Source organism: Oncorhynchus tshawytscha, linkage group LG25 (assembly GCF_018296145.1).
Source record: "Oncorhynchus tshawytscha isolate Ot180627B linkage group LG25, Otsh_v2.0, whole genome shotgun sequence".
Taxonomy (NCBI): Eukaryota; Metazoa; Chordata; class Actinopteri; order Salmoniformes; family Salmonidae; genus Oncorhynchus; species Oncorhynchus tshawytscha.
In genome coordinates, this window is record NC_056453.1 from 12,423,620 (window position 1) to 12,444,483 (window position 20,864).

General features: G+C 45.8%; 1 protein-coding gene across 4 annotated transcripts in view; it reads right to left on the reverse strand.

Moving 5' to 3' along the window:
- plekha1b (pleckstrin homology domain containing, family A (phosphoinositide binding specific) member 1b) overlaps positions 1-20,864 on the reverse strand; it is a 37,323-nt gene that overhangs the window by 7,545 nt on the left and 8,914 nt on the right. For 3 of the 4 annotated variants that reach the window (XM_024387682.2, XM_042305948.1, XM_042305947.1), the window contains exons 2-6: positions 12,007-12,179; positions 10,337-10,393; positions 9,564-9,609; positions 5,852-5,949; positions 3,503-3,625 (exon numbers count right to left, since the gene is read on the reverse strand). In XM_024387682.2, the coding sequence (XP_024243450.2) occupies positions 3,503-3,625; positions 5,852-5,949; positions 9,564-9,609; positions 10,337-10,393; positions 12,007-12,147 (465 nt within the window). In that variant the 5' untranslated portion in view covers positions 12,148-12,179. The remainder of the gene's footprint in view (positions 1-3,502; positions 3,626-5,851; positions 5,950-9,563; positions 9,610-10,336; positions 10,394-12,006; positions 12,180-20,864) is intronic. The other variant, XM_042305946.1, reaches the window with a different exon arrangement.

The window sequence follows — 20,864 nt, forward strand, 5'->3', positions numbered from 1 at the left end:
ATTCTCAGCAAACTTAACATGTGTAAATTGTTGTATGAACATAAAATTCAACAAATGAAACAAACTGAACACGTTCCACAGACATGACTAACAGAAATTGAATAATGTGTCCCTGAACAAAGGGGGGGTCAAAATCAAAAGTAACAGTCAGTATCTGGTGTGGCCACCAGCTGAATTAAGTACTGCAGTGCATCTCCTCCTCATGGACTGCACCAGTTTTGCCAGTTCTTGCTGTGAGAGGTTACCCCACTCTTCCACCAAGGCACCTGCAAGTTCCCGGACATTTCTGGGAGGAATGGTCCTAGCCCTCACCCTCCGATCCAACAGGTCCCAGATGTGCTTAATGGGATTGAGATCCGGGCTCTTCGCTGGTCATGGCAGAACACTGACATTCCTGTCTTGCAGGAAATCACGTACAGGACGAGCAGTATGGCTGGTGGCATTGTCATGCTGGAGGGTCATGTCAGGATGAGAAGGGTACCACATGAGGGGGGAGGGGTGTCTTCCCTGTAACGCACAGCGTTGAGATTGCCTGCAATGACAACAAGTTCAGTCCGATCATGCTGTGACACACCGCCCCAGACCATGACGGACCCTCCACCTCCAAATAGATCCCGCTCCAGAGTACAGGCCTCGGTGTAACGCTCATTCCTTCAACGATAAACGCGAATCCGTCCATCACCCCTGGTGAGACAAAACGCAACTTGTCAGTGAAGAGCACTTTTTGCCAGTCCTGTCTGGTCCAGCGATGGTGGGTTTGTGCCCATAGGTGCAGGTGATGTCTGGTGAGGACCTGCCTTACAACAGGCCTACAAGCTCTCAGTCCTGTCTCTCTCAGCCTATTGCAGACAGTCTGAGCACTGATGGAGGGATTGTGCGTTCCTGGTGTAACTCGGGCAGTTGTTGTTGCCATCCTGTACCTGTCCCGCAGATGTGATGTTCGGAAGTACTGATCCTGTGCAGGTGTTGTTACACATGGTCTGCCACTGCGAGGACGATCAGCTGTCTGTCCTGTAGCGCTGTCTTAGGAGTCTCATATAAGGACAATGCAATTTATTGCCCTGGCCACATCTGCAGTCCTCATGCCTCCTTGCAGCATGCTTAAGGCACGTTCACGCAGATGAGCAGGGATCCTGGGGATCTTTCTTTTGGTGTTTTTCAGAGTGTGTAGAAAGGCCTCTTTAGTGCCCTAAGTTTTCAAAACTGTGACCTTAATTGCCTACCGTCTGTAAGCTGTTAGTGTCTTAACGACCGTTCCACAGGTGCATGTTCATTAATTGTTTATGGTTCATTGAACAAGCATGGGAAACAGTGTTAAAACCCTTTACAGTGAAGATCTGTGAAGTTATTTGGAATTTGACTAATTATCTTTGAAAGACAGAGTCCTGAAAAAAGGGACGTTTCTTTTTTTTGCTGAGTTTATAAGTGTACGAAGTACAAACACAATCTATATTTTTAATCTTAGTTCGATTTTTCATACTCTTGTACTGCTGTGCTCAGGGCACCTTTGAAAAAGAGACCCTGGTCTCATTGCATTTCCCACTACTAAATAAAAGTTTAATAAATAAAACACACACAACTACAAAACCAATCTGGCACGCCAACGCACAGACAGACATGCAGAATCAGAAGAGTGTGGGAAAAGCCCCCCACCACATCGTCTACAGTGGCTAGAGATATGATAGAGAATTCACTGCCTGTTGCATGTGTCAAGCAGAAGTTGAGGCCCACTGCACCACCACCACCCACACAGGAAGTGACATCAGAGGCCATAGCTTGAGCATCTGGATGTGAATTTTCACTTTCAGCTACTATTGGCTATACACCAGATACCAGCACAAGACAGGATATGATTTGTACTGCTCATAGCTCATACACAGCAGCAAACATACAGTGACTGAGCTCCTCAGTCAGTGGAACACTACATTCAATGTCTGTCATTGTCTGTCTAGCTAAAAGATGGCCTGATTCATGGACACCTTCAGACAGACCGTCTATTGACAGTTTATTCGGAAAGTATTCAGACCTCTTCACTTTTTCTTACATTACAGCCTTATTCGAAAATTGATTTAAAAAAAAAAACTATCTACACACAATACTACATAATGACAAACAGGTTTTTAGAAATGTTAGCAAATTCATTCAAAAAAAATAAAAATAGAAATACATTATTTAAATACAGTAAGTATTCAGACCCTTTGCTGTGAGACTTGAAATTGAGCTCAGGTGCATCCTGTTTCCATTGATCATCCTTGAAAATGTTTCTTCAACTTGACTGAGTCCATCTGTGGTAAATTCGATTGATTGGACATGATTTAGAAAAGGCACACACCTGTCTGTATGAGGTCCCGCAGTTGACAGTGCATGTCAGCGCAAAAACCATGCAAGGAGGTCGAAGGAATTGTCCGTAGAGCTCTGAGACAGGATTGTGTCGAGGCACAGATCTGGGGAAGGGTACCAAAACATTTCTGCAGTATTGAAGGTCCCCAAGAACACAGTGGCCTCCATCATTCTTAAATAGAATAAGTTTGTAACCACCAAGACACTTCCTAGAGCTGGCTGCCCGGCCAAACTGAGAAATCGGCAGGGAAAGGCCTTGATCAGAGAGAGGTGACCAAGAACCCAATGGTCACACTGATGGAGATGGGAGAACCTTCCAGAAGGAAAGCCATCTCTAGAACACTCCACCAATCAGGCCTTTTTGTTTGAGTGGCCCGACGGAAGCCAATCCTCTGCAAAAGGCACATGACAGCTTGCTTGGAGTTTGCCAAAATGCACCGAAAGGACTCTCAAGACCATGAGAAACAAGATTCTCTGGTCTGATAAAACCAAGATTGAACTCTTTGGCCTGAATGGCAAGCATCACATCTGGAGGAAACCAGGCACCGCTCATCACCTGGCCAATACCGTCCCTACGATGAAGTGGTGGCAGCATCATGCTGTGGGAATGTTTTTCAGCGGAAGGGACTGGGAGACCCAGAGGGAAAGATGAACGGAGCAAAGCACAAAGTGATCCTTGATGAAAACGTGCTACAGAGCGTTCAGGACCTCAGACTGGGGTGAAGGTTCACCTTCCAACAGGACAACGAACCTAAGCACACAGCCGAGACAATGCAGGAGTGGCTTCGGGACAAGTCTCGGAATGTCCTTGCCTGTAACTGTCTGAAACCACACTTGACTGAAGTGCTCCAAGCCACAACAGAGTAGGTGGCCTTCAAATATATGTCAGATATGACTTAAATATGTCAGATATGTCCAGAAGTTTTCGGTAACTCTCCCAAAATCCCAGAAATGTCCCACTTTCTCTAGAAATCCCAGGTGAAGGAATCATGGATATCCTGCTTATTCCTTCTTGATTCCAGGAATATTCTAACCAGGACTTCTGAAAAACCTGAGAACTTCATTAGTTACTTAATTTTTTTTGCAACTCTACGCATGTTCATATGAGTGGGCAAGGTTAGGGTTCGTTAAGTGCTGGGCCAGACTGGTGATCCTTCCTTACCTGTGTGGCAGTGATGATGGGTACCCCTCCTATGATCTCCGTCTTATAGGAGATCTGCTTCATGGAACCCAGCACCTCCTGAGGCATCTCTGCACTGGGCTGGCCGTCCCCCGACTTTGGCACCTGGAACATGTTAAATAAACATCAACTCCCAGAGTGCATCAGGAGCCAGGAGTCCAGGACCAGCAGAGTGGACAACATGCTCCGATAGATTGTTAGATGTGTCCCTCTGCAGTCTCTGTAGTGATGTGATGTACTCCCTGCCTGCTTGTTAGTGTATTTTCCATCAACTCTAGCCTGGGGGCTTCAGAGAGACACTGCTACACTGTTGAGTAACAGTGAGACCGTGTACGGGAGCTTGTTGAGTAACAGTGAGACTGTGTACGGGAGCTTGTTGAGTAACAGTGAGACTGTGTACGGTAGCTTGTTGAGTAACAGTGAGACTGTGTACGGTAGCTTGTTGAGTAACAGTGAGACTGTGTACGGGAGCTTGTGGAGTAACAGTGAGACTGTGTACGGGAGCTTGTGGAGTAACAGTGAGACTGTGTACGGGAGCTTGTTGAGTAACAGTGAGACTGTGTACGGGAGCTTGTTGAGTAACAGTGAGACTGTGTACGGGAGCTTGTGGAGTAACAGTGAGACTGTGTACGGTAGCTTGTTGAGTAACAGTGAGACTGTGTACGGGAGCTTGTTGAGTAACAGTGAGACTGTGTACGGGAGCTTGTTGAGTAACAGTGAGACTGTGTACGGGAGCTTGTGGAGTAACAGTGAGACTGTGTACGGGAGCTTGTTGAGTAACAGTGAGACTGTGTACGGTAGCTTGTTGAGTAACAGTGAGACTGTGTACGGGAGCTTGTTGAGTAACAGTGAGACTGTGTACGGGAGCTTGTGGAGTAACAGTGAGACTGTGTACGGGAGCTTGTTGAGTAACAGTGAGACTGTGTACGGGAGCTTGTTGAGTAACAGTGAGACTGTGTACGGGAGCTTGTTGAGTAACAGTGAGACTGTGTACGGGAGCTTGTGGAGTAACAGTGAGACTGTGTACGGGAGCTTGTTGAATAACAGTGAGACTGTGTACGGGAGCTTGTTGAGTAACAGTGAGACTGTGTACGGGAGCTTGTTGAGTAACAGTGAGACTGTGTACGGGAGCTTGTTGAGTAACAGTGAGACTGTGTACGGTAGCTTGTTGAGTAACAGTGAGACTGTGTACGGTAGCTTGTTGAGTAACAGTGAGACTGTGTACGGTAGCTTGTTGAGTAACAGTGAGACTGTGTACGGGAGCTTGTTGAGTAACAGTGAGACTGTGTACGGGAGCTTGTTGAGTAACAGTGAGACTGTGTACGGGAGCTTGTTGAGTAACAGTGAGACTGTGTACGGGAGCTTGTTGAGTAACAGTGAGACTGTGTACGGGAGCTTGTTGAGTAACAGTGAGACTGTGTACGGGAGCTTGTTGAGTAACAGTGTGACTGTGTATGGGAGCTTGTTGACTAACAGTGAGACTGTGTACGGGAGCTTGTTGACTAACAGTGAGACTGTTTTGCAGTCTGTCAGCAGCAGGATATAACTCAATGACGAGCACAACACTGTATTGAAGTCATTATAAAAGTTCATTATTTCGTTACTATACTCAACGCCCAGTCCCTGCCTCATACATGGATGTGGTTTAAGAGTAATTGGAGTGAGACATCCTCTCCATGCATCTTTGTGAAAGCTGATCCACAGGCACACAGCTCTGCTCTGTCCCTGCACTGCCGTTTCAAAGAGAGAGCGTTATTTTCAGAAGCCCTCAAATCTGTAGAGACCGTCCGTGACTCACGACACACGCCTTCCCCTTTGTCCTGCCTGCTCTGGTCTGTGTGTGCGCGCGTGTAAGTGCCTGCCTGTGTATGTGTGTGTGTATGTGTGCAGGCGTGTATTCCAGGGCTAGTCAGAGGAGAGGGAGAGGAGCAGAGTAAGCCACTTTCGTTGCCCTGGCCGTCAGTGACGCACTCATGGAAATTATCCCCCCCGTCCAGAGGGGTTTCGATGCCCTCTAGGAGACAGATATGGGCTACTGGTCCCAGCAGACCATAACACTGTGTGCAATGACTGTTTCATAAGGTATGTCTCTCCCCTGTTGACTTGACAGTAGACACATGCGTGGTATGCCCTTGTCTTGTCATCCTCCTTCATCACGCCCTTCTTGTCCTGTAAAAACTTCCACTCACGCTGGCTGAAATGGGCTAACACATCCTCATTGTGAATAACAGATCCTTCCCAGAGGGGTTGAGATGGGAGCAGTATTGTACTACAGGAGGTGGTGCTGTGACAAAGTGCTACTTATGACAGGTAGCAGGGAGGGGCACTCACTGTGATCTTGGTGGCGTTGTTGAGCACGTTGACCCACTCTACCAGATCCTGCTGATCGTTGGCCTGGAGGTAGAACTTCCTCATACCAGCATTGATGACTTGACAGACAGACAGACAGACAGACAGACAGACAGACAGACAGACAGACAGACAGACAGACAGACAGACAGACAGACAGACAGACAGACAGACAGACAGACAGACAGACAGAGAGAGAGAGAGAGAGAGAGAGAGAGAGAGAGAGAGAGAGAGAGATAGAGATAGATTCCGGTCAGTTTTCAAAAAGAGAACAGTAGCTGTTCTGTCAGTTAGGTTCACATGCGTCGCTGTAATATATTCCTGCTAACTAGTCTGACACTCAGAGAATATCATGCGGTTAACAGTCGACAGGATCCCAAGTTCAGAATCCAGAGAGAGAACTTTTATTGCATCCCAAATAGCAATCTACTAGTCCACGGGCCAGAGGTCAAATGTGTCCGCTTTGGGGTGGCAAAGGTTTGATGGTATTAAAATATGATAGCCACTCCAAAATAGTCATACTTTTCTATGTCTTGTTTATGGGAGTCTACGCAATAGAATGTTTGCAGGCTGATAAAGGAATGATGAGACAAGTTTAATGTAAATGTTCTCATTGAAAATGACCGTTTCAAACAACAATGGAACATTGTATTGGGTGGATCTGGTCTTACATAGTCTATTGGTAAATAGCCCACCCATTTTCACCTACCTCATCCCCATACTGTTTTTATTTATTTACTTGCTCTTTTGCACACCAATATCTCTACCTGTACATGACCATCTGATCATTTATCACTCCAGTGTTAATCTGCAAAATTGTAATTATTCGCCTACCTCCTCATGCCTTTTGCACACATTGTATATAGACTCCCCCCTTTGTTTTCTACTGTGTTATTGACTTGTTAATTATTTATTCCATGTGTAACTCTGTGTTGTCTGCTCACACTGCTATGCTTTATCTTGGCCAGGTCGCAGTTGCAAATGAGAACTTGTTCTCAACTGGCCTACCTGGTTAAATAAAGGTGAAATAAATAAAATAAAAAATAAAAAAAAACACGGAATTTGGTAAATATGATGATGCACTATCATTGAAACAATAATGTTACGAAACATAAATTGTGGTTGTTTTAGTGAAATTTGTCATACTGGGAAATAGTCCAAGTCCAAGTGATCCAAATCTGGAACTTCCTGGGATAACTCAACAAATGACAGAGGACACCTTTAGAATGCTGGCCATTGCTATACAACAGACGATTACAGATGGCAATTAATAAAACAAATATTCTGGATACAAAGACATACAAACACAAACCATCTCTCAAAAGGAACCTTGGTGATTACAAGCTCTTCTGTCCCTGGCCATCGTGATTTTAAACATGATGCTCTCTAACCGTACAAGTTATTTCATGAAACATGTCACCTAATCATTCTGTAGCCATTAGTTCAGTGGCTGGTTAACAAATGTAATAGAAATGATGCAATTGGTGATTTATAAAAATAAATACAAATCCAGCCTTTTATCAATTGGACCATTGCTGATGCCCTCAACAACCCTCAAGAGACACTAATCAATACATATTCCAGTGGCCGTACACTACAATACACTATTTCCCATAAACAGTGTAACTAGACGCCATCCATAAAATGCAGTGATAATGAAGTGATACACTTCTTGACTATTTCCACATTTGACTGTGTTACAAGTTGAGTTTTAGGTTATTGTCCTGCTGAAAGGTGAATTTGTCTCCCAGTGTCCGTTGGAAAGCAGACGGAACCAGGTTTTCTCTCTCGGATTTTGCCTGTGCTTGGCTCTATTCCGTTTCTTTTCATCCTAACAAACTCCCTACTCCTTGTCGATGACGAGCATATCCTTAACGTAGTCACTGTAAATAAGAATTTGTTCTCAACTGACTTGCCTAGTTAAATAAATGTTAAATCAAATAAATAGAAACATGACGCAGCCACCAACCATGCTTGTAAATATAAAGAGTGGTACACAGTGATGTGTTGTGTTTGCCCCCCCAAAAATAATTATTTGTATTCAGAAAAAAAAGAAGAAAAAAAATGACTTTATTACTTTAGTGCTCTATTGCAAACAGGATGCATGTTTTGGAATATGTTTTACTCCGTACAGACTTCCTTCTTCCCACTTTGTCAATTAGATTCGTACTGTGGAGTAACTACAATGCTGCTGATCCATCCTCAGTTCTCCCATCACAGCCACTCAACTCTAACTGTTTTAAAAAATGGTGAAATCCCTGAGCAGTTTCCTTCCTCTCTGGCAACAGAGTTAGGAAGGACACCTGTATCTTTGCAGTGACTGGGTGAATTGATGCACCATCCAAAGGTTAATTACACATAATTGTATGTGTGGGTACAAAGATGGGGTAATCATTCAAAATGCATGTTAACCACCATTATTACACACACCGGTGCACCTTGCACCTACTACCATACCCCTTCCAATTCACTTCAATCGTATGTGTTGCCCATTCACCCTTTGAATGGCACACATACACAATCCATGTCTCAAGGCTTAGAAATCCTTCTTTTACCAGTCTTCTTCCCTTCAGCTACACTGATTGAAGTAGATTTAACAAGTGACATCAATAAGGGATCATGGCATTTACCTGAATTAACCTGGTCAGTCTATGTCATGGAAAAACCAGCTGTTCCTAATGCTTTGTACACTCAGTGTATCAGTCTTCCACCATCCCACTTAACTTCTCAGTTTTTCTATGAGCCTCACAATGCTTCACCAGAGCACCCCCCCTGTGTAGTGGCGGAATAGATTGATGGGACTATTGGGGGAGGAATCCAAAAGTGGATCTGGATCATGCAAATAACGAGGCTAAAAATATCCCAGAGATTTAGAGAGGGTGGGTTCCGATTGGGACGCCAGCATCCTGTCATGCAGGAAAGCGCGAGACCCCAACACCCCCCTCATCCAATGACTTGCTTGGGTCAAGCCAGCGCTTTGCAGTCACAGGCGGTTCATCCTACTGCTTCCTTCTATTGAGTGTGGGGGAGCTATACTCCTGACTGGTGCCGCTGAGGGACAAAGGGCCTGTTGAACAACAGCACGTCATATAGGAAACTGTCCCATCCAAACCTCCGCAACGTAGGGAGGGAGGAAAAGAGGGAAAAGGAGACTGTCGAAGGAGAGGACAGGTGAACAGTGCAATTACTGGCTACCATCTATGAGCTGCACGGGGCCTCACATCATCCACCTCAGTGAACTAACTCATTCTAGTCCAATTAGTATGAAGGGGCCCTGAGAGAATGACACTGAAGACCCTAAGTATTGTGTGTGTGTGTGTGTGTGTGTGTGTGTAAAGCACATGTTACGAGGCCCTGGTTTCTCATTTGAATCCCCTGGGGAGCAGTTGACAAAGCCCCCTACAGTGTGTTTGTCCGGTCTACTCTGATGAACAATAGCTGAAGGTTAGGGGCCTCCTTGCTACAAGCCTACTACCAAACCCTGAACGCTCCCTCCCCAGTGCCCCCTGCTTCCTCCTTCACAGCCCCCTCAGACAGCACAATGCAACCAACCAGCGCCAACCTGAGAGACAATACTTACCACTGCGCTAGCCAAAACATACAGTACTCATACACATATAAAAAACCCCATTGAGTGTCACAAACATTTGGTTCACGGATCCACTGTGTCAAATTCAGAGGTTGTAGGACTCACCGAAGCAGAACTCCGCCTTCGGTCGCAGCTTGGTGGCATCACTCACCTAGGAGAGAGAGTGATAGGAAGAGAGGAAGATAATGAGTGAAAGTGGGGCAGATGTTAATGTTTCCCATATATGCACTTAGCAACGGCACCCGACCGACCGCTGCTATTCATTTTTGGGATAGAAAAACACTTTCAGTAGAACCTTAAAATGACTAAACAGAAAGTATGTAGACTAGGTCCTTTACCTACATATTGTTTTATAATATAAATCTTTAACAACTAGAAAACCCCATAAATAAAAGCTCGACTGTGAAGGAGAATTTAAAAATAAATAAGAATTTAGGAGATTTTTTGTGTTGGCTGGATTACTGACAGGACACGCAGGGCACATCCCCAGGGACCCCGATTGGCGTCCCCAATGGTTTTATATTATAATGTTTGAGCATAAGAACACAGAATTAGCCATGGAAAAATGTATAGAATTGCGGGAAATTTGTTTTCACAAAGGAAAAAAAAATGTCTCAGCTACATGGAAAAATGTACAGAATAATAGGAAATGTGCCAACAAAATAAAACTGCACATTCCTCTCTCTGCCGCCAAATATGGACCTATTTAAACCACGCCAATGGGCTGACCACGGCTATTACGACCCCCACAGCTCTCCACGACGGTTGCCACCACCAAATAAATAAACACCGAAGGGAAACACCAGATGTTCACACCTAAGACTGGTTTGCCATGTCTGTGTCTGTCAGACAAGATATAATTGGACAACTTGACTGACCTTTGAGATGTAAGAGAGTTTGAGGGAGCCAACATGTTCAGCTCCTTTGGGCAGGTTCTAAACACCAGACAGAGACAGCAAGAGAGAGAGAGAGAGAGAGAGAGAGAGAGAGAGAGAGAGAGAGAGAGAGAGAGAGAGAGAGAGAGAGAGAGAGAGCGAGAGGAGAGAGAAATTGTGAGATCGCAAACCTGAAAACATAACAATATAATATCAAGTGCTTAAACAGAACAGTGGTAGAACAGGAAAACAAAAGGGACAGCTAGAGAAGGTTCGGAGGAGAATAGAACCGGAGTGAACTTGGGAGCAGAACTTAAAGAGTCTGAAAACTGTCTGAGAATCAAAGAAATTCAACAGTGATAAAGCATGAATCTTTTAGCGGGTCTTGGAGAACGAGATGGAAACTAAACTGAATTAAATAATTCAGAGCCCAGGGCAGCATCAATAAATTACATCTTTTTTGGGGGGGCATGACCAAATCGGTCTTTGTACAAGTATTCCTCACTGAGCTCCCACTCCCAGCCAAACAAGATGACATGCATTTAAAGGGCCTGCAAAGCAGCATTCTCAGGAGAGTTTTTTTTCTGTTTACATCAATGTTTGATTGATTGGTTAGCATCTATATCAGGTTTACAAGATGAATCCTTTCTCTTGTCATTTTATGCCATGTAAAGGAATGTCCAAATCAGTAACACTGCTGTTATACTATAGAGCCTCCATACTCAACTGGGTGACCACTGACCGGATCCGGACCCAGAACGGGGTCAATACGGACCAGAACGGTTAGGCTTCGACCCCGGTATCACAAGCACACAAGACATGGAAGAACGCATATAATTGCAGGAAATTAGCTTTAAAACAGCAACATTTACTTCCGCCAATAAGAGGGGTGTGAACAGTTTGGGGGGGGGCATTGGTTGCGTTGGGGGGGTTTGTTACTACGCCGATGAATTACATTATCCACCTGGACCTTTGCCACCTAGGAAATTTGGGTGACCAGACCTTCTCAAATAGTACGCGAGTACCCCTGCTATAGAGCACTATTATACTGTTCCAACTGTAAAGCAGCTTTATTTTACGACGGCAGCGTAAAATCCCATAAGAAGTTCAGAGATGAAAAAGCTCAAGTCATGAGCCTTACTTCACACGTCACGAGAGTAGAGTTCTGTGGGGGGGGGGGACAGGTAATGGACCTACGGGGCGGCTGGGCAGACGTACGGGTTGCAGTGTGTGTGTGTGGGGGGGGGAGTGTTATCCCAGATGTAGCATCATCTCCCCAGCAGATGACACACACATTTCTTCTTGATGGGGCCCAGAGTGGTCTGGCCAGACCAGACAGATCAATCCAGTCCAACACGTTATGAGATTAGCTCAGTCCAAACACAAGCAGCTATTCAATCCATCCTACTGCCATTGTCCTACTACAGTGCACACAGGAAGTACATGAGTCAGCTTCAGCCGCTGCCCATTCAAGTAATGACATCAGCCTAAATGCATGCATTAAGCAAACAGACAGACAATGATGACTGTTGAGGGTAGTGAGAGCGTCACAGCTCTCACTACCCTGTGAAATGTATGTAGTCCAGAACTACACGTCCAAGGGTATGTGTGTGCATCTGTTCTGTGTACGTGTGTCTGAGTCTGCTTCTGTGTGCACTCCTCTGCTGTCCTACCTGTGGGTTGTCCATGTACCACACCAGGCTACCCTCCTTGGTGTCCAGGATGAAGTAGCGTCGGAGGAACTTGCCGCTGTTCTCATTCTCCTCGATGTCCAGGAAGCCACAGATCCTGTTCTGCCGATCCACGTAAGGCATCTCCCCGCCTCAGCCTGCTCATTCCACTGCTGCTAAGGAGGAGATGAGGAGGCGAGAGAGAGAGAGAGAGAGAGAGGGGAAGAGGAGTGTGCGTGTGTGGGACGGTGGGGATAGAGAGAAAGAGAGAGGAAGTAGAAGAGCGATAGGAGAGAGACAAGAGGGAGAGAGAGCGAGCAGGAGTCAAAAATCGATCTTTCAGCTAAGCAGCCAAAGAAGCGATAAGTTAGTCTAGTCTAAAGCTGTAGTTAGTCTAGCCTACAGCTGTAGTCAACGGTACACAGCTACTACACCATTCCTACTCTTTATGGGACAGTCACATTCAACACTCCCCTCCCTCCCCATCTCTCTCGCTCCACCACATCAATAGCAGAGAGGCACGGCTTATCCCTGATATGAATATAAGCGGGCAGATTTCACAAGGGGCTTAGGGAGGGTTTATAATGCCATAAGTCAACATTTCAATGCTGGCTACAGAGAGAGGTGGAAGGCTTATCCTGCTTAAGCACTCCCACTCACCTGTAGCCCCTTGAATCCCAGACTGCCCTGTTAAAATGTCATGGCAGCCAAACACTGATGAGTTCAACACAAGTCCAACTCTCTTTACAATCTCTCTGAAAACAAAAAAGTGTTTCTTTCCATAAATGATACGTGAAGCACAGGAAAAACAGGTCATCTAAATGTTAACGTGGTAACGTTCAGTGACCTTTTCTACTGTCCCCAATAGGTTAGTCGAACTAACTACGGCACAACTTCCCCCCGCATAGTCCCTGTCCTTGTAGGCACAACTTCTCCCCGCATAGTCCCTGTCCTTGTAGGCACAACTTCTCCCCGCATAGTCCCGGTCCTTGTAGGCACAACTTCTTCCCACATAGTCCCTGTCCTTGTAGGCACAACTACTCCCCGCATAGTCCCTGTCCTTGTCGGCACAACTTCTCCCCGCATAGTCCCGGTCCTTGTAGGCACAACTTCTTCCCACATAGTCCCGGTCCTTGTAGGCACAACTTCTCCCCGCATAGTCCCGGTCCTTGTAGGCACAACTTCTCCCCGCATAGTCCCGTTCCTTGTAGGCACAACTTCCCCCGCATAGTCCCTGTCCTTGTAGGCACAACTCCCTGTCCTCCCTTCTCCCCGCATAGTCCCGGTCCTTGTAGGCACAACTTTTCCCCGCATAGTCCCTGTCCTTGTAGGCACAACTTCTCCCCATAGTCCCTGTCCTAGTCCCGGTCCTTCCTTGTAGGCACAACTTCTCCCCACATAGTCATAGTCCCACAACTTCTCCCCGCATAGTCCCTGTCCTTGTAGGCACAACTTCTCCCCGCATAGTCCCTGTCCTTGTAGGCACAACTTCTCACCGCATAGTTCCTGTCCTTGTAGGCACAACTTCTCCCCCATAGTCCCGGTTCTTGTAGGCACAACTTCTCCCCGCATAGTCCCAGTCCTTGTAGGCACTACTTCTCCCCGCATAGTCCCGGTCCTTGTAGGCACAACTGTCCTCCAACCTCCCCATAGTCACTGTCCTTGTAGGCACAACTTCTCCCCGCATAGTCCCGGTCCTTGTAGGCACAACTTCTCCCCGCATAGTCCCTGTCCTTGTAGGCACAACTTCTCCCCGCATAGTCCCTGTCCTTGTAGGCACAACTTCTCCCCGCATAGTCCCGGTTCTTGTAGGCACAACTTCTCCCCGCATAGTCCCTGTCCTTGTAGACACAATTTCCCCCATAGTCCCTGTCCTTGTAGGCACAACTTCTCCCCGCATAGTCCCGGTCCTTGTAGGCACAACTTCTCCCCCCTGTCCATAGTCCCTGTCCTTGTAGGCACAACTTCTCCCCGCATAGTCCCTGTCCTTGTAGGCACAACTTCTCCCCGCATAGTCCCTGTCCTTGTAGGCACAACTTCCCCCCGCATAGTCCCGGTCCTTGTAGGCACAACTTCTCCCCGCATAGTCCCGGTCCTTGTAGGCACAACTTCTCCCCGCATAGTCCCTGTCCTTGTAGGCACAACTTCTCCCTGCATAGTCCCGGTCCTTGTCGGCACAACTTCTCCCTGCATAGTCCCGGTCCTTGTCGGCACAACTTCTCCCTGCATAGTCCCGGTCCTTGTCGCACCGTGCAAAGCTTCAAACAGTGAATCTGCAGATGTTTCAACGGTTTTAAAAATGACACCAGAGGCTGTTGGGTCGTGTTCATTAGGCACCAAACGGGGATGGACTACCTGGAACTGTCCAATAAGACACGCTCTTTTAGTTGCAAAATGTTTGAACATTTAGTGTGCCTGTGAACACGACCATGGTGAGCGTGCTGTATTGAGGCCTTACAGGCAGGGTAGAGTATATGCTGTCCCTGTGTAGCTTAAAGTGACGCTCGAGAGATTTTCTATCATTTCAGCCAGGAGTTTTGAAAGGAGTGCTCATGAGCCAAAACAGGTCCCCAAAAAATAGTGCACAATTGTGTTCTGTGTCATCCATTTAGTATGAAATGTTACATCCTGCAAAAAAATATATACAGTATATTCAAAACAAAAATGCAATTCAAATTTGTACAATATGTTACGAATTTGTAAGTGCTTAAGATCCCGGACTGCATCTTCAACTATCTAAAGCCTTCTGACATCAAAGGGCCCAGGCCTGAGGCCCCAGCTCCTGTATGTGGTGTTGAGGTAATGGTGCTGAAAGCTAGGGCCGGCCATGCACGCATGTACGCAGACCAACGGTCCAAATTTCCTGCCGCCCCGGGTCTGTCCAGGGGGAGGAAGTGTGAGCGTGGCTGAGGCTTGGGACTGTTTACAAACAGGCCGCTCCGCTCCAGTGTGAGGCTCAGCAGGCTGGATGGCATGCCCCCAGACCATGGGATCTCTCCAAGGCCAGTTTCCATTGTCGCCCTCCTCCGTCAATCACAGGCATCGGGGAACGTTGAAGTTGAGCCTGAAGCGTTGGGGGGGAGCGTTTGGTGTTCAGAGGGGCTGCTAGGTAGTGACGTGACCTCTGGCCCAGTGGGAATAACTAACACACAGCGTTAAGGCTGTGGCTCAGGAACAGCACTGCTGGGTGAGTAAACACACTGGGATTAACACACTTAGCCTGGCCAGGTGCCCTGGAGATCCCAGCACACACACACACACACACTGCAGGGTGGTATTTCAGGGCACGTTCTCAGAGCATGCACAGAACAGCTGGCAGGCATATTCACAGTAATTTTCAACCTCTCCTTGTCCCAGTCTGTAATCCCCACATGTTTTAAGATGACCACAATCATCCCTGTTCCGAAGAACTCTAAAGCTTCATGCCACAATGACTACCACCCTCTAGTACTCACATATGTAATCATGAAGTGCTTGAGAGGCTGGTTATGACACACATCAATTCCATAATCCTAGACACCCTAGACCCACTCCAATTTGCATACAGCCCCAACAGATCCATAGTCGACGCAATCTCAATTGCACTCCACACTGCCCGCACCCAACTAGATAGGTATTCCTCTTATGTGAGACAGCTGTTCATTGACTACAGCTCAGCGTTAAACACCACTGTCGTGACCAAGCTTAGGACCCTGGGACTGAACACCTCTCTTTGCAACTGCACCCTGGACTTCCTGACAGGCCGACCCCAGGGTACGCAACATCACCTCTGCCACATCGACCCTCAACACTGAGGCCCCACAGGGGTGTGTTCTTTCTTAGTCCTCTCCTGTACTCCCTGTTCACCCATGACTGTGTGGCCACACACGCCTCCAACTCCATCATCAAGTTTGCTGACGACACAACGGTGGTAGGCATCCTCAGTGTCCAAATCACTAAGGACTTAAAATGGACCACACACGCGCACAGTCGTGAAGAAGGCGTGACAGTGCCTCTCCCCCATCAGGAGGTTGAAAAGGTTCGGCATGGGCCCTTAAATCCTCAAAAGGTTGTACAGTTGTGCCACTGAGACCATTTTCAATGGTTGCATCGCTGCTTGGTATGGCACCGCTCTCGATCGCATGGCGCTACAGTGGCTGGTGAGGGACAGCCTAGTACATCACTGGAGCTTAGCTCCCTGCCATCCAGGACCTCTATATTAGGTGGTGTTAAAGGAAGGCCAGGAAAGTCCTGAAAAGATTCCAGCCACCCAAGCCATACCGGTGCATCAAGTCTGACACCAGCGGGATCCTGAACAGCTTCTATCCCCAAGCCATAAGACTGATAAATAGCAAACAAAATGGATACACAGACAATCGGAGTTGACTCACGCACACCGACATGCCCACGCCCATAATTTGCTCACATACACATACCATGCACACACATTTATACTGACTCGCCACACACTCACATACAATCATCATATATACACTGCTGCTACTCTGTTTATCATATATCCTTTTGCCTAGTCACCTTACCCCTTTACATGTCTACCTCGATCACTCCAGCATCCCTGCACATTGTAAATATGGTACTGAAACCGACCCTGTACATAGTACGCTTTCTTACTTCCTCGTGCTCTTCTTATCGTCATACTTTGTGTGTTTTTGTTCTACATTGATATCCATTACTGCATTGTTGGGTTTAAAGCTTGCAATAATGCCATTTCACATTGCTTGTGGCCGTGGCATTAAAATGTAAAAACACACACACACAGGTCTGTACAGCAGCGGCGTCCTACAAACAGGACACTGCTGCTATGCTATAACGAAGGAAATGAGGAACAGAGTCTGCAGTGACGGTACAAACAATGCACGGCTCAGTGCATGCGTGTGTGTGACTGTGTGTGTGTGACTGTGTGTGTGTGTGTGACTGTGTGTGTGCGCATTGTGGTGAGGAAGCAGAGGCACGCACAGTAAGATGTAAGCGGAGAGCGCAGTCATTCTCAGCCTCCAGACATTCCTGTGAGGTTAGGGTGTCGAGAAGACAGGTCGCCTGAGGTGTCGTGGACAGATATTTGAAACCTTGAAAACATTCCGTGGGGCCTGTCACGCCAACGTGTCCACCACTGCGTCACAACGGGATTCGAGCAGTTTAGCGTCCAGTGCTATATGAACAGTGTGATGCGCTAATGCTTCTAATTCGGGAAGACCATTACAGTCAAAATGGATGTTCTTTTCATCCCCGCTATGTAAACAAGGCTGATTTCCGCGACAAATTTTCCACCTGTGACACACCGATGCTCCTTGACTGGCTCTCTGGCTATGGGCCTGAATGCTACAGCACATATCCATTAAAAAGCTCTGGTGTTCATGGTTCATTCACTGCATTCCCTGGGCCATACGCTCAGGCTGCTTTTTGAAAACGCCACTCGATTCTGTAGATGGCGCTCTACTTTTGACCAGGGGCTCTGGTCAAAAGTAGAGCACTTTAGAGAACAGAGTGCCATTACGAATGTGCCCTCTGCCTGGACGGGTCCCGTACTAAGTTACTAGACTGGGTGCTCTTTTCATTTCCAACTTGTGTACGGTAGGCCTAGTGTAACAAGTTGGATGTGCTTTCAGTCATTCAGCCTAATTACAGTGCGTTTGGAATGCAACAAAAATATCTGTCTAATGGGGTCACACAAGGAAGATAAACAGTGTTTGCATACCAACCAGAGATAATGAGAGAGGGGTTGGAGAGAGAGAGAGAGAGAGAGCGAGCGAACGAGCGAGCAAGAGAAAGATAGATACACCGCTGTTTTTTTGTACACCAGCTTCCAAAGAAGGCGAAACCGTCAAATGAAGACCAACACTGTATGCTACCTGTGTAGCATACATTCCTGAAAACTAACTGTCAAAATATAAGACAATTGAAGACTTCAATTAACTATCTAAACTGAAGACCATAATAAGTGGACAAGCTGAAATCAGGTGTCAGTGCTGCGCTGGAACAAAAGCAAGACCACCTAGCCACCTGGCTGTAGACCTCCTGTGTCCAGAGTGACACACAGAGCAGAGCAGGGGCCCTCCTGGGGCCAAAAGTACCAGGACCTCAGAATAGCTCCCTCCCTCTCCATCTGCTTCTCTTGTCCCTCTGACTATCCCTACTTACACTCGCTCTTTGCAGTTTTCCCTTCTCTTCCTACCCTCTCTTTGTATGTGTACAGCTGTGACTTAGTCCTAGCCTCCCAAATCTCATGGTTGCCTGAACACACACACCCTCCAGGGAATTGGGTTTTTGGTATTATTTTTAGGACCAGAAAACAGAGAGAGAGAGAAAGCAAGAAAAAGAAAAGAGAACCTGAATGTGGCCGAGCTGACGTTCAACCTTTATTTTTATTTTTATAGTCGACCACACATGCAAGCTGCCACACACACACACATCTTTGACTCGTGTCCTTGTTTCAACTGCGAGTGCACAAGGCCTTGAACTCAACCGCTCTGTAACCAATATCTATCAACACACGCCCTCCTACATTATGTTACATGCTTACTTTCGCGTATCACTGATAGGGGGACAGTATATGGGACATATGGAACAGCGCAATAAAAAGGTGTGGTTTGGGGTTTTTGGTTATTCAAAACAGCCATTGTGTGTTTTTTGGGCAAACAAAACGAGCAACGTACAGGTATGAAGTAAGAAGAAATTGACTTTGCCAGAAATACACTCTTCACTCCCGTCAGTGTTGAATTGATTGGTGTAATAACATGGTTAGGCCTATTATAGCTAATATTATTATATTAAACATGTGGAGTTTTTTTTCTGGACGATTGGCCTTTATTGGTTTTGGCCACATCAACCACCTGCTCACACCACTGATTCACATTCACAATGTGTTATTTCCTTTTATAAAATATTTTATTTGTGATAACTGATTTTTTATAACACAAAATTTGCACATCCAAAATGATAACAATACAGATGCATACAAACATGCACGACATCAGCCCTGCCCGGACCCACCTGCTCACACCCCCCCATCTCCAGCGCCCGTATCACTCTCCACCACATGGCTTCAAACTGCACCATCAGTTTCTCTCCGTCGCCCACGCACTTTCAGCATTTAGATAATAAAGAATTTGACCTTTCCATTGTGTTAATGCTGGAGGATTGGTTGATTTACGGTTAAAAGTCAAAAATGGATTTGAAGAGTATCGTCCAACCCATTGGGTATCTCACTGCACCCTCATATGCCAGGTCTTGAAATACGCAGACAGACGGATTGAAAAAGTACATTTACATTGTAATTCTTCGATGTGTTATTTCCATTTCCTGTCACTTCACTGAATACAATCGTCTGCTTAGTTGACTGTACAGTATATGAAGACCTACTGCTACATTTGGAAAGGTTGAAATTCCTCTGGCGTAGGTGTTCTCAGCCAGTGTGCTATGTAGGCCTATATGAAAAGGCTGCAAATGACATGGTTCCATTGCATTCAGCTCCAGACAATGGTAGATATGTTAATATGTTTCAGAATGATATAGGCTGGCTACACACAAACATAGGCACAAGTGGAAAAATCCTCCTTGTCGTGGTTGATTACACACATTGTATGAATGTGTGTTTGTTTTTGCACTTTCTTCAGGCCTAGCAACTTTAAAATGTCTCCCATTTGTCTTCAGAATGATGAGATGGTCTTTCAAAATGTATGACATCTATTTCCCTATAAAACCCCAAACCATAACAGTGGTGTGACTACTATGTTACAGCATTGCCCACTTGTGCTGGCTTGTATTCAAACAGCTGTCTAGTGGTTGAAGGGCGCAGCCTCAACCTTGTTACAGTGGATTTGTGGGAGTATCGCCTCGGCTGAAGTATGCATCACTATTTCCATCAGACATAGCAGCATAGCACACTTGGTCTGTGTACCAAATGGCAACCTACTCCCTAAATGGGTGATTCTACAGAAGTGCTGCAAATTGCAGTCCCAACTCCAACTCCCAACATTTATTCACATCATGATATGCTATAATTTAATCGAAGGCAAACATATTTTTAAAATTCATTTAGTGTTAAATGTATTGTTTATACAGTTATTTTTTATTGAGGTGGCTGTTCCAAACTCTGACGCCCAAACTTCATGTTTGAAAGTAAAGAATTTACCGATTTTCGTATTTTTAAAAATTCAATAGAACATCTTGAGTTGTTCTAATATTACTATCAATGTGTCCCCTTATATTAATTTAGCGGGACGCCACTGCTAAATCTTTGCCGCTACTCCAAAATACATGATTAAATAACAATAAGGATGGTAAAACATTTTCAGTGTAAACTTAAAACGACTAAGACCAGATAAAGTCTGTAGAAAAGATAATGGGGCTATATACTTATAAGATCATCTTTGAGAACTAACAACCACAAAAAAAGACTCAGGTAGAATCTAACATTTTAAAAAATGGCATTGATTTTGTTATAATGTTTGAGTTACTCAGATCGCATAAGAACACGGCATTATCCCTGGCAAAATGTGTAGAATTGCAGGAAATTAGCTTTAAAACTACAAATGTACTCTCAGCTCCATGACAGAATGTCTAGAATTGCAGGAAACTAGCTTTGAAACTGTCAAATGTTCTCAGTCCCATGCCAAAATGTGTACAATTGCAGGACATCAACTTTTTTTTTAAAAACTCAATCTGAGGAGAGGAGGGCTGCAGCATTGGCCACGCCCACTACCCCGCCACCCACGCTAACTTTACCAACTATGCAAAAAAATATCCTAGGGGAAACACTGAGTATTATTACATTGAAAGATACTGATCTAACTTGTCATTTTTGTACACTTTTTTCAACATATTTCTCAAAAAAAAAAAAGCTGTCCCACCTTTTGTGGTCA